The sequence below is a fragment of the Psittacula echo genome, assembly GCF_963264785.1.
Source record: "Psittacula echo genome assembly, chromosome: 27".
Taxonomy (NCBI): Eukaryota; Metazoa; Chordata; class Aves; order Psittaciformes; family Psittacidae; genus Psittacula; species Psittacula echo.
In genome coordinates this window covers 2,642,072-2,654,521 of record NC_137762.1, presented here as the reverse complement: position 1 = coordinate 2,654,521, position 12,450 = coordinate 2,642,072, and the positions used below count along the sequence as shown (strand labels likewise).

Here is a 12,450-nt window from a genome sequence, read left to right as displayed (position 1 = left end):
CTCCTCCACATATGGACCCACCACTTCCAGAGCTTCCTCCTCCTCCACAGATGGAGCCCCCTTTTGAGCCTCCTCCTCCACTTATAGACCCACCACTTCCAGAGCTTCCTCCTCCTCCACAGATGGAGCCTCCTTTTGAGCCTCCTCCGTATATGGATCCACCACTTCCAGAGCTTCCTCCTCCATACCCTGAACCTCCTTTTGAGCCTCCTCCTCCACTTATAGACCCACCACTTCCAGAGCTTCCTCCTCCTCCACAGATGGAGCCTCCTTTTGAGCCTCCTCCTCCTCCGTATATGGATCCACCACTTCCAGAGCTTCCTCCTCCATACCCTGAACCTCCTTTTGAGCCTCCTCCTCCACTTATAGACCCACCACTTCCAGAGCTTCCTCCTCCTCCACAGATGGAGCCTCCTTTTGAGCCTCCTCCTCCACTTATAGACCCACCACTTCCAGAGCTGGGTCCCCATACTCCGGAACTTCCCCCTTTTTGTCCTCCAGGGATCGACCCCTTACTCGTGCTCGTGGTGGCACCTCCAGAGCTCACTCCCCCTTTCCCTCTTTTCAAGCCTGCAAATTTGACTCCATAGACTTCAGCAGCACTCGGGCTGTGGTCAATGACACCTGCAAGAAATGGAAATGAAGTTCTGCTTACTCTTCTTACTCACAACAGCCATAAGCACTGCTCATGTAAGTCGTTATGTATGGTCCATCCCTGGCAGTGTTCAAGGCCAGGTTGGATGGGGCTTGGAGCAAGTTGCTCCAGTGGAAGGTGTCTCTGTCTGTGACAGGGGTTGGAACTGGATGAGCTTTAAGATCTCTTCCAACCCAAACCATTCCATGAGTCTAAGAACACTCAGTGCAGCCCTTCCTTTAGGGAGGTTGAGGTACGGGTTCCCCTCTCGTTTAGCTGGCCTCTGTCTTCCACAAACTAGTGGGCTTTTTCCTTCACTTCTGACATGCAGTGAGCACATAGACCTATAGAATAACGACCTCTAGGATAACAGACCCATAGAATAATGAGGAGTTTCTCAGTTCCTACAAATCTGGTTGAAATTAGCCATTATGTTCCAAAGTCACTAGCTCAGGGTTGACATATTCATGCATATACACACGTATTCACACATACAAGAGGATCACACAAGAGCACCATTTGTTTCATTTCCCTAGAGAGCTAAAATAAGAACTAAACTAGGAACTGCAATAGGTTGTTCTGGTGGTAGGTGCTATATACCACAGACACCAAACAGGTAAAGGTGATCTTAAAAAGCAAGCAAAGCCTTGAGGTACTTACAGATGGTGGCAGGAGACCCTTCCTGTATCCTGTGAAGGAAAAGTGACATTGAGACAATGCACCCAATAAAGGACCAAGTCAGGGTAGTCTCTATCAGTGAGCCAATAAATGATAGAGCAATTCATCCTGGAGATCCAAGTGATAGGTCAAAGAATGGGACCCGCTGCTTAGTGTTGATGCTTCTCTCCAGGATGGATAGCTCCTACCTACCTGGTCTCCTCCTCCTCAAGGAGTGATCTGTACATGGCAATTTCAATATCCAAGGCCAGTTTTGCGTTCAGCAGCTCCTGATAATCATGAAGAAGACGAGCGAGGTCATAGCTGGCCTGCTGCAAGGCGTTTTCAAGCTCCTGGAGCTTCTCCTGGCCATCCCTGACGGCATTGCTCCCGCGCTGCTCAGCGTCTTTGATGCTCTCTTGGAGGCTGGCGTTCTGCAGGGGGCACAAACAGAATGTTCCCATTTCTCTCCCATGGGGTTTTCCAACCCTTCTGGCAGGACTTGGGAATCGAAAGACCTGCCTCAATGACAGAACCCAGGATAAATTAACCCAAATTGAATGCCAATGTAGGCAGCCAAAACCTGTGTCTGCTTCATTTAGAGGAGAAATCACCCTCTGTAGGTTTGCCTTCAAGGGACAGGCTGCGTTATCCTGCACTCAGTCCCCAGGTAGAAGTGATTTAGATAGTTAAGTCATGCTGGAAAACGTCAGCTTTACCCTTTTCCTTGCAATTTCAATTTCTGGTTGAAGCCTTTGGATCTGCCTGATGAGTTCCTGGATTTCCTTATAACTGGTGCTCAGTTGCTCACGTTGATTTATCCACATGTTCTGCAGGTCCTGGTACTGGTGTGCAGAGAAGAAAACAGACATTTTTGGTTTCTTTTCCATTGAGCAAGCTTGCCCCCATCTCTTGTTGATGTCCACTCACCCTGCCCCGGTACATGGCATCTACTTCAGCTTTGCTCCTCTGAGCAATTGTCTCATACTCCTGCCTGACTTCTTCAATGATGTCGTCCATGTTCAGTTCTCTGCTGTTGTCCATGGACAGAACGACATTGGTGTTGCCAACTACTGTTTGCAGCTGGGACAGCTCCTGAAAGGAAAACAAGATTTGGGATTTTAACAGTGTATGTGAGCCTTCCAGGTCATGTCATGAGGAAAGAAATAGCACCTTCCAGAAGAAACCCACTGGAACTTCCCTACCTGCATCTTCCAGGTCCTTTTGTCCCACCACCATTTTCATTTTCAAGTATCTCCTCACCCTTTGTGACACACCAGACCCCATCTCACTCACAGATTGAAAAGGACTTTATCAGGTCAAAGACACAGGTTGTGGTCAAAGAGAAGCTGTGGCTGCCCCATCCCTGGCAGTGTTCAAGGACAGGTTGGACACAGGGCCTTGGAGCAAGCTGCTCCAGTGAAAGGGGTCCCTGCCCATGGCAGGGGTTGGAACTGGATGGGCTTTAACATCCCTTCCAACACAAACCATTCCATGATGATCCACTCTCCACAAGAAAAAGTTCAGGTAAAATTTCTGGGAACCCTACAGAAGATCTGTGTCCTTCAAGACCTGAGGGTAGTTTTTTAACCCGAGAACCTTAATACTCACAGCTTCATGTAAGCATCTGAGGAACTCAAGCTCCTGCTTCAGGATTTCCACCCGAATGTCAAATTCCATTTTTCCCATGTAAGCACTGTCCAGTTCCTGTAAAAAAAGCCATTGGCATGTTTGTGTTTCTTTGGTCCAAAGTCTCCCCTGAAGTGCAGTTCTTGCAAGGTTTGGTACATTTCTATAAAGCCTTAATTCCTGGAGCCAAATAATGTTCCATTAACCTCAGGTCTCATTTGAAAAGTAAGTGGAACAAAAGGAAAGGGAGTGAATAGAGAAAGACCTGCACTCATCCTAAAAAGGACTGGTTCAGTCTCTAGTGGAGATGATTCCTCTCCAGTTTGGCAGTAAAAATCTCCAGTTTCAATGCCTTACCCTGAGTTAAAGGTTGGACTTGATGATCTTGAAGGTTTTTTCCAACCTAATTGACTCTGTGAATCTATGCCTTCAGTTAGAGGATAGTTAAAGTTAAGCAAAGACCTCGCTTTGGAAAACCAGAGCAATCATCGAGTTACTGCTTTATTTCTGAGGCTTTGATTCAGCTCCTTCACCTTTTTAAGCTCCACGAACTCCTCTTCTTTGGAGGCACGCTTGTTGATCTCATCCTCGAATCTGAATGGAAAAGGAAAAGACTGATCGTTGACTATCTCACTTTTTCCATTACGGGGATCAGAAACCAAAGGGAATCATCCATCAAGGAAATGTGTCAGCTCTTCATCTAACTGCAATTCCTGGCACCTGCAAAACTCTGTGCTGAATTAGCCAGAAAGCTGGGGTAGAGCCAGATTGGTTCTAACCCCCCTGTAATTCTGAACTCAGCATCCCATTTCTCAGAGCTGTGGACACATATTATCTTTGGATGATAATTTGATGACCCTTCTCAACTTGACTCAATTGACCCCACTTCTCAGCTCTGTCCCTCCCCACTGTCCAGGTTGACCGCAACCCAACAACTATCAGCAAGAGTAAGAGTCCTGGGTTACCCGTTGCTTAGGGGAGGAAGGACATGAAGGAGGTGGGAAGAGTAGGACAGATCTACAGGGTCGTTGATTTTCCTCTTGCTGGTCTGGGTTCTACCCTCACCAAGTCTGCTCTAGTCCTCCAGTGCCACAGTCCCTTAATGGGCCCACTGCAGAGCAGCGCTATAACCTCTTGGAGGTGCAAAGCCAAGCTGTGCCATCCCAGGGCATTGCCATGGTGAATTCCAGCCTGCTTTTTCCCACAGTTGTGATTATTCACCTCTTTTTATAATCCTCCACAAGCTGAAGCATATTGTAAGCTTCCGGATCCAGCTGCTCCCGCTGGCTCTGGAGCGTTTCCAGCTGCCTCTGCAGGTTGCTGATGTAAGACTGGAAGAAGGAGGTGATGTTTCTGCTCTCTTCTGGTCGGACACTTTGCTGCTGCAGCAGTTCCCATTTGGCTATCAGAGCCTGGTTCTGCCGCTCGAGACACTGGACCTGAGAGGTAAAGGAGAAGAACCTCTCAGGCACTGCAGGGCACTGGGGGAAACTCCAGCATCAGTGTTGGTCCCGATAGAAAACAAATCCCAATTAGAATTTCCAATGCAGTAACATCCAGAGGTTGACTCTACCAACACTGGTACCAACACAGCTTACAATGAAGGAGGGACACCTTTTATCCCAGTCTGTTGCATAAGAAGGGTTTGATTTTGCTGCTGCTTCTCAAAGCTGATACTGAAATCTTTGCAGTATTTTTCATCTCTTAAATGGACAATATTTAGGGGGATGCTTGGGGTGGAGGAAGACTTTGGCTGTTCCTGAAGACACCTCAGACACCGAATATATAAGAAGAATTAGCCTTCTCTCAGCAGATCACATAAAACCACACTCTTGCCTAAGAGAAAAAGAAAGACCTATAGCATGCAGAGCTGACATGTTTAGAGACCAGAGGGATGGCATCTCTTCAGTTGAGGCACTGAACAGGTTTTACCCTAGAAGCTGATTTCCCTTTCAATATGAAAAGAGTCAAAAGTGCTCCTATTTTCCAGGACTTAAAACTTCTGAGTGCAACCAACACCTTTTCTCTACGTAATACAAGAAGCCCTTAAGTCTTCACATGTAACACACAACACAAGCTTCCACCCTATGCAGAGACACATGTCATCACCTGACTAAAGGCACAGGTCAGTTTTGGAAGGGTGGAAGTGGTTTTGTGGCTGTTTTGTTCCTGTACCTATGAATAGCAATGAAGGAGAAGACCAGACTGTAGAAAGAGGTGAAAGCATTGTAGCAGATAAAGAAGAAAGATGTGGGGGTCACTGGCCTCCTGAAAGAGGCTGAACCTCCAAGCAAAGAGCCCATTTGGGTTGTGATTTGGAGAAATGCAACTTTTCTTTGCTTGAGGAAAATCAAAACCAGAACACATCAAGGATGTTCAAGTCCATCCCTCACCAACAATTCCCAGGCCCCAGAAGATTCCCAGCCTTGCAGAACACTTCTCCAGTGAGTCAATGAATGAGTTCATGTGTTGGTGACATCCTGGTACTTTGCTGTTGTTCTGCCACCAAAGACAACTCAGAGATACTTATCCCAGGGCTAAATGCGATCCATGTTTATAGCAAGCTATTAAAAACCTCACACCAGCACGAGGGAATCAAGCCAATGCTGGGGCTTTGAGGGGAGAAGATGCCATTAAACGTGTCCTATGACTCACATGGGCAGAGCAGGACCCGTTACAGTTCTCCCTTCCCAATTAATGATGCAAAAGAGAACAGTGACTCACCTTATCAATGAATGATGCAAACTTGTTGTTGAGATCCTTAATCTGCTCTTTCTCATCCGATCTCACTCTCTGGAACTCAGGGTCAACTTGTACTTCTATTGGCCTCAGCAGGTTGGTGTTGACACGGACCTCCTCAATGCCTCTGCTAACACCAGCCTGCCCCAAGCCCTGTCCAGCCCCTTCTTCACCAAAGGTGCTTCCACCAAGCACCTCCCTGCCTGCAACTCTTCCACACGTGCTACCAAGCTGTGCTTCACCCCCTTGAGAAGCTCCCACAAAATACCTTGTTCTACCAAAGCCCCTATCCAGATGTCCCCTACCACCAAACCCCAGGCACATCCCATCTCCTCTTCCTTCTCCTCCGTAGCCTCCGCTGGTAAAAACATTCCTAAAGCCACCAAGGTTGTGGAGACTCCTGCTGCTGTAACCATACCCGTAACCACGGTATCTTCCTTGTCCTCTATTGTCTTCGCAATGGCTCACGGTCCATGAGCTTCTCCCACCACCAAGCGTGCCACAGTGAGCAGAAGAAGAACTGAAATTGCCATCCCCAAACTGGGAGAAGCGCCAGCTCATCGTGTTGCCTGCAGGGTGTTAGGACGAGAGAGCAGCGGGGAAGGTGGTAAAACAGGAGGAGAAACAAGAGCAAAGGATCCTCAGCTCCTCTGCTGGAGGTGATGGAAGTTCTCCTTTATATGTTGTGGAGGAGTTCCTCTCCATTCCGTGGTAATTAGCAGGTCTGTTAATGCTATTGGGTTTGGTTCATCAGGCAGCAATTAATGGCTGCCTGAGGAGAGGTCAGAGTAAACAGCACACACCAACGGAGATGTTGTGAAATTCCCCAAATCCTGCTTGACTCATGAGCTTTGCTGGGATGAGATTTCCTTATCTCCTTCGCCTGCCCTCCATATTAATTACAGCTCGCACAGTTATCCATGCACATCACCGTGCCTTGTTCTCCTTCACACCTCCCCACCTCTTTTGGCCTCTCATTTCATGAGAACAAGGCCTTGATACTGTCCTCACATTGATGTGGGGGTGGCTGACCTTGCTTCACCGTGCCACCAGAACCTACTACCAGGAGGGAAGATCCCTTAGCTTCCCATTCCCACTTTTCTCTCATTCCCAGTATTTCCATCCAGGAGTAAGTATTGCTCCTGCAGGGAGAGGCAGGTGCTGTGATCTGCTCTTCTTGCTCATGGCATTGCCTTTGGTTCATAAAGCTGAAATAGTGCTTAGAAAACAGATAAAATGGGATCTCTCTATCTGGAGTTTTAAATGGAAAAGAGAAAGCTCTGAGAGAAACTTTAATCAATTGAATGAATCTTTGAAGTATGAAAGATGAGGTTGCTTTAGGGAACAAATGACCCATCACTTCCACAGACTAGGACTCTTCTGCTGTGGTTGCTCCTACTCTTCCATGTGGGAATAGACCATGAACTAAGCCTGCCTGTTTGTGGAGAGTTTTTTAAAGGCCGTACTACTGGAGAGCTGAGATGTTAAATCCAGAGCTGGGCTCCAAGCTTTTCTACCCAGGTTGTCCCTCTGAGCCTTATCCATCCCTCTTCATCTCTGTGCAAGACTCCGGCTTCCCAGTCTGAGCACACTCCGGTTCAAGACTCAATGGCCACGGACTCAATAGAAACCCTTTGTGAGCCAAATCCTGCTGCTGGCAGCACCACTGAGAGCCTTCAGCCTTGACTAACAGCTCAAGAAGACAACTGAGATCTGGTGCACTGTCTCCAGAACCACTGGTTTGACATGGCAAGTGCCTCCCCTTTGTCCTCTGCACCACATCAGGAAGAGCTGGAGATGCTCTTCCTGCCAAAGCTGCTGGATAAAGCCACACTGTGAATCCTTCAGTTACATAGAGGTTATGTGGTCAGGGCTTTGTAACCCTTGCTCTGGCTCCATTTGGGAAGTGCCTCATAAATCCCTTGGATGAAAGGTTTGTGGGGACCTCTATTAGACTGGTTGTTACTGGTCCAGCTGAAATATCTTGAGATGGGAAAGAGTTTGGATGCTCAGTGACCACAGGAAGGGCTTTTCCCAGAAGTAGGCACAGTGTTTTCCAGACAACCAGATGAGAAGTGCTGCTTTTCCCTCCCAAACTTGGTCTCTTCTAGCCTTACATCAAGAATGGCCACCTGGTACTCCAGATCATCCACTGGTGCTGCTTTCTTGTAATTAAACTTCATTTGTTACCTGTATTTTACTGAGAATTTCAACCAGATTTCCCACTGAATTCCCCCTTTTTATAGACCTATTGAAAAATCTGACTTGGATTGAGAATTCTGTGTCCTGCTGGAGAGTAGTTATGGTGAACATCAAAAATGTAATGTCCATCATAAGAGTGGGGGCAAATCTGGGAACAAACCCATTCCAACACATCTGGGTAAGGTTTGCCAAAGCATTAGGATATCACACAAAAACCCTTCCTGTTCTGTTTCAATTGGGCTCAGTAGTGTCTAGATGATGGTGCATATTAAGACAAAGCAACATAAATTGTCCTCCTTAGCTCCCATATTTCGGGTGAGCTGAAAGATTCCTTCAAGAGCTGCATCCACTCTCTGCAATGCTCTGTGTAGGACAAACTGTGTCTGAACAACACTGAGAGTCAATCTCCTGTGTGGCCTTGAAGCCATTATTAGGCTCAGGTAAAGTTTAGGAGGACAATATATGACTTCATGTCAGGAGGAGGTGAGACTTACTGGACGTGAGCCATGATTGTCCTTGATGTCTGAGCTAAATCATCTGTTTTCCTTGCCTTAGCTATCAACTCCCCAGCACAAGAGTTTCTCAAGGGCCACTGTTGGTCACCTCTGTGTTGAGTTTGTGTATAACTGCTTTGGGGGCAATTCATCCTCATCCTTCCTCTTCTTTTGAGAGGTTCATTCCAATGCATGCTGCATCAGGGCAATAGTTTAGATCATCTACATGGATCTTGGAAGGAAGTGTTATGACCTACGGGAGGGAACATCCACAGATCAAACAAGCTAGCCCCATGTGGAACAAGGTTAGATAGATGTCTATCCAAAATCATTGCCCTACATACATACATCAGCTCCCTGCACGAAGCAAACCAGGTGGCAATTCATGCAGGACCACTGCACTGTGGTCTGAAGAAGCTTGAGAAGGAGCCTGCAAACCCTGCGAGAGAAGAGCAGCCATCCCACCCCACGTGCCACATAATCTAGTGCATGACGTGTAGGCTGCTGTTGTGATGGTCGCTGGCACCAGCTCAGCCTTGGCACAACAAGAGCCACACCTGAACCTGCTGATCTGGCTCCAGAAACAGCAATGCACCCAGCGAGATGTTCACACGTCCTGTGGATGCAGCTGGAGCTTCCTGTGGTACCTTCCTCTTCCCTGCAATGAGCTGGCATTGCTTCTGGATGTGCCTGGGTATCTTCTGCCCTGATCCTTTAAAAGGAACAGCGAAACAGTCCCCAACATAGAATAAAAACTAAAAATATACAAAATAAAAGTCATGGAATTGTGGAATGATTTGAGTTGGAAGGGACCTTAAAGTTCACCCAGCTCCAATCCCTTCCACTGGAGCAGCTTGCTCCAAGCCCCTGTGTCCAACCTGGCCTTGAACACTGCCAGGGATGGGGCAGCCACAGCTTCTCTTCTCCAGGCTGAACCAGCCTAGCTCTCTCAGCCTGCCTCCATTAAATGTACCCCAGTCCTCTCCATCATCTTCGTGACCCTCTTCTGGAGACAATCCAACAGGTCCATGTCCTTCTTATGCTGGGGGTTCCAAATGACCTTAATGCCCTTCTTGTCTACATCACTGCTATCTGGGGGCTCTTCGTCAGTACCAAACATTTGTCATTCTCTAACAAAATCATACACTGAGCTTGATCTGTCTGCTTCCCCCAGAAACGCCTCAAAGGAACAAGATTAGTTGTATACACCTCATAATGAATGTGAGTACTGGAAGAACTAACATTCTTGTCATGGAGATGGGTCATCATGGAATATACCAGTTCATGGAGCAATTCCAGGACTGTTCAAGCACCCACATGGTCAACCTGGCTTTTTGTTGATGTGGGTTTTTAAGATGAATTTAAATAGCATCCCAACTTAGTCATGTAGATTTGACTGCCTGGGCTCCCTGTGTAGCTGTTGGAGCCAGCACTGAACATCCATGTGTTATTCCACCCATCCAGGACAGTCCATGAGGAAGGCAATGATGTTCCTCCCATCTGTAGAAGCCTCTGAGAGAGGTGAGATGAGTGTGCCTTTTGGGATGGTCTCATTTCTCTCTATGGACCATAAGTGAACCTGGAGCTCACTCAGCTCCTGCCTGTTGGGTGGTGAGGATAACATGAATTGATCACCCTCCATCAGACCCACGTGAATGTGCCAAGAATGAACATTTTCAAATCACAAAGACAATTCACAAACAGGCCCAAGCTGTTCTGGAGCACAACTGAAGCCAGAACACAACCCACATCTGTCTGTCAACCCATGTCATAAATGAGAATAACAAATCCTAGTGCTTAGGCTGATGCTCAAGGAAATGATTCCAGATTCCTGTAGGACCATTTTAATCCGATAAGCAGATAAATAAGTGCACTAATGCACTTACTACTCTTAAACAACTACTGCACACAGTGGACACAGAGCAGTGTAGTACAGTAGCACATTAATAAAGACAGTACTTCAATTTAATAGCTGTCCAGATTAACGAGATAGACTCGACTGTAGTAGCACACACAGGGTTGAAATGGCAGCTCTTGATCACCGGTTGCCTAAACACCTGAGTAAGTAGGGCCCTAAGTCACTTAGAAAATGGGATTGAGATCACACAGAGCACTAATAAAAATGCCTTTCATCCCACAGACTTTCATTTTCTCCCACCTTCCATCCCAGCGACTAACAACCACCTTTGTCTGTGGCCAGTGAAGGCAGCCACAGGTTCTGCTCCTACAACTCTGAGGTTCCCCAGCCTGGAGAGCACCTTGTCTGCAAGAGCACATTGTACTTATTACAGAGACACCTCAAACTGGGAGCTGGAATATGATCCCCTGGATGTGATCTGTGGTACACAGATATCAGATGGAGTTTCCCTCACCTATATCTGGAAGAGACTGAAGGTTGCAATTAGAGTACAGAAATTAAGCCCTATGAGGGCACGTTGAGAGTTACATGAGTTGTCAACTCTTTATGGTAAAACACTGAGTCTTCATAGCAAGGAATCTGTAATTAGAGGAGGTCTGGGAAGCCCCTGACATCATAGGATCATGGAATGATGGAATGGTTTGGGTTGGAAGGGACCTTAACGCTTCTCCAGCTCCAAACCAGCCCCAGGGACCCATTCCACTGGAGCAGCTTGCTCCAAGCCCCTGTGTCCAACCTGGCCTTGAACACTGCCAGGGATGGGGCAGCCACAGCTTCTCTGGGCACCCTGTGCCAGTGCCTCAGCACCCTCACAGGGAAGAGCTTCTGCCTAAGAGCTCATCTCAGTCTCTCCTCTGGCAGGTTAAAGCCGTTCCCCTTGGCCTGTCCCTTCAGGCCTCTGTCCAAAGCCCCTCTCCAGGTTTCCTGCAGCCCCTTTAGGCACTGGAGCTGCTCTAAGGTCTCCCTTTAAGGAGCCTTCTCTTCTTCAGGCTGACCCAGCCCAGGCTCTCTCAGCCTGGCTCCACATGTCTTTGAGGAAGCCAGGCTTAGACAGGATGAATTCTACCTGCTGTGGGGCAGGTCCCTACTTCTAGTGGTAGGTCACTTCCGACCTTTGCTTTGCCTGCCGGAAACACTTTGAATGGGGAGAGGGGTGAGCTGTGGTAAGGCTTGATTGTAGTCTCAGGTCTGGATCAGCAAGGATTCTTCTAATACGAAACAAAACATCACTTGACTTTGCCATCCCGTTAACAAATGACTAATGGCTATTTTAACAAATGGCTAATTATTCTGGGTTAACAGGAAGGTAAACAAGAGCATAACTTACTTGTAGCCACCTAGAGCATTAAATTATCTCCTCAGAAAGTACTAATCATGATACCTGTCAGTCTCTTATTTCCCCTGCAAGAATGTGAAAGTACCAATTTAACGCAATGTGTGAAAATAATGAAGTCATTTTTCTGTTGCTGTCATTGTTAACCACTGCAGTGAGTTGATGAAACAGAAGTCTATTGCTTTTCTTCCCTTTATTGGCTTAACCTAACACCTCTATCACACTCTGGTATCCCTGAGATTTCTTCAAGGCTGAGCAAGTCTTGGTTCCTCCACACACAGCAAAGCTGCAGCTGCAGCTTTGCCCTCGAGCTGGGGTGTGTGGGGCTGGATCGAGGCAGAGATGAAATCTCCAAAGGGTTTTAGGTGGAGAAGAGATAGGGCCTGCAGAGAAAACAAGGAGAGAAATGAGGATGAGGAGGAAACGGGGTTGAGCTCCAGGTTACGCGCACCAGGTGTCATAGAATCATAGAAAAGTTGGGGTTGGAAAGGTGTCATGAGAAAACGTGGCTGGTTTTCAATGTGCAGCTGCTTCCCAGCTGGAAAACAGTCAATGTATGCAGGATCCGTGGTAAAAAGGGAGGAAAAACATGAAGGCAGCTTCTTGCTGTACAGTGGGAATAAGTAAAGGGAGTTGTTGGAACTTCAGGTGACACCGCAATCAGTGCTCGCAGGATCCTCTCTATGGGTTTGGGACCATGGGGACTGCTTCCCTTGGTCAGAGAGCAGAGGCAGAGGACATCAGAGGGGTTTGGGAAACACCAAAGATGCCTTTAATTACTGAGAGCAATTTTAATAACATCCCTTGCTACGGGAAGCTGAAACAGCTGGAAATCATCTGGCAG

At 47.3% G+C, this 12,450-nt stretch overlaps 1 protein-coding gene across 1 annotated transcript; it reads right to left on the bottom strand.

Moving 5' to 3' along the window:
• Nucleotides 1–219: 219 nt before the first annotated feature.
• On the bottom strand, nucleotides 220–6,220 carry LOC308230620 (keratin, type II cytoskeletal 8-like; the record flags this gene model as incomplete). Its single annotated transcript, XM_080635418.1, has 10 exons — nucleotides 220–362; nucleotides 517–624; nucleotides 1,295–1,323; nucleotides 1,505–1,725; nucleotides 2,011–2,136; nucleotides 2,222–2,386; nucleotides 2,903–2,998; nucleotides 3,418–3,514; nucleotides 4,142–4,359; nucleotides 5,645–6,220. The coding sequence occupies 10 exons, from the start codon at nucleotides 6,218–6,220 to the stop codon at nucleotides 220–222; spliced, it is 1,779 nt and encodes a 592-aa protein (XP_080491544.1).
• Between the last annotated feature and the right edge of the window lie 6,230 nt (nucleotides 6,221–12,450).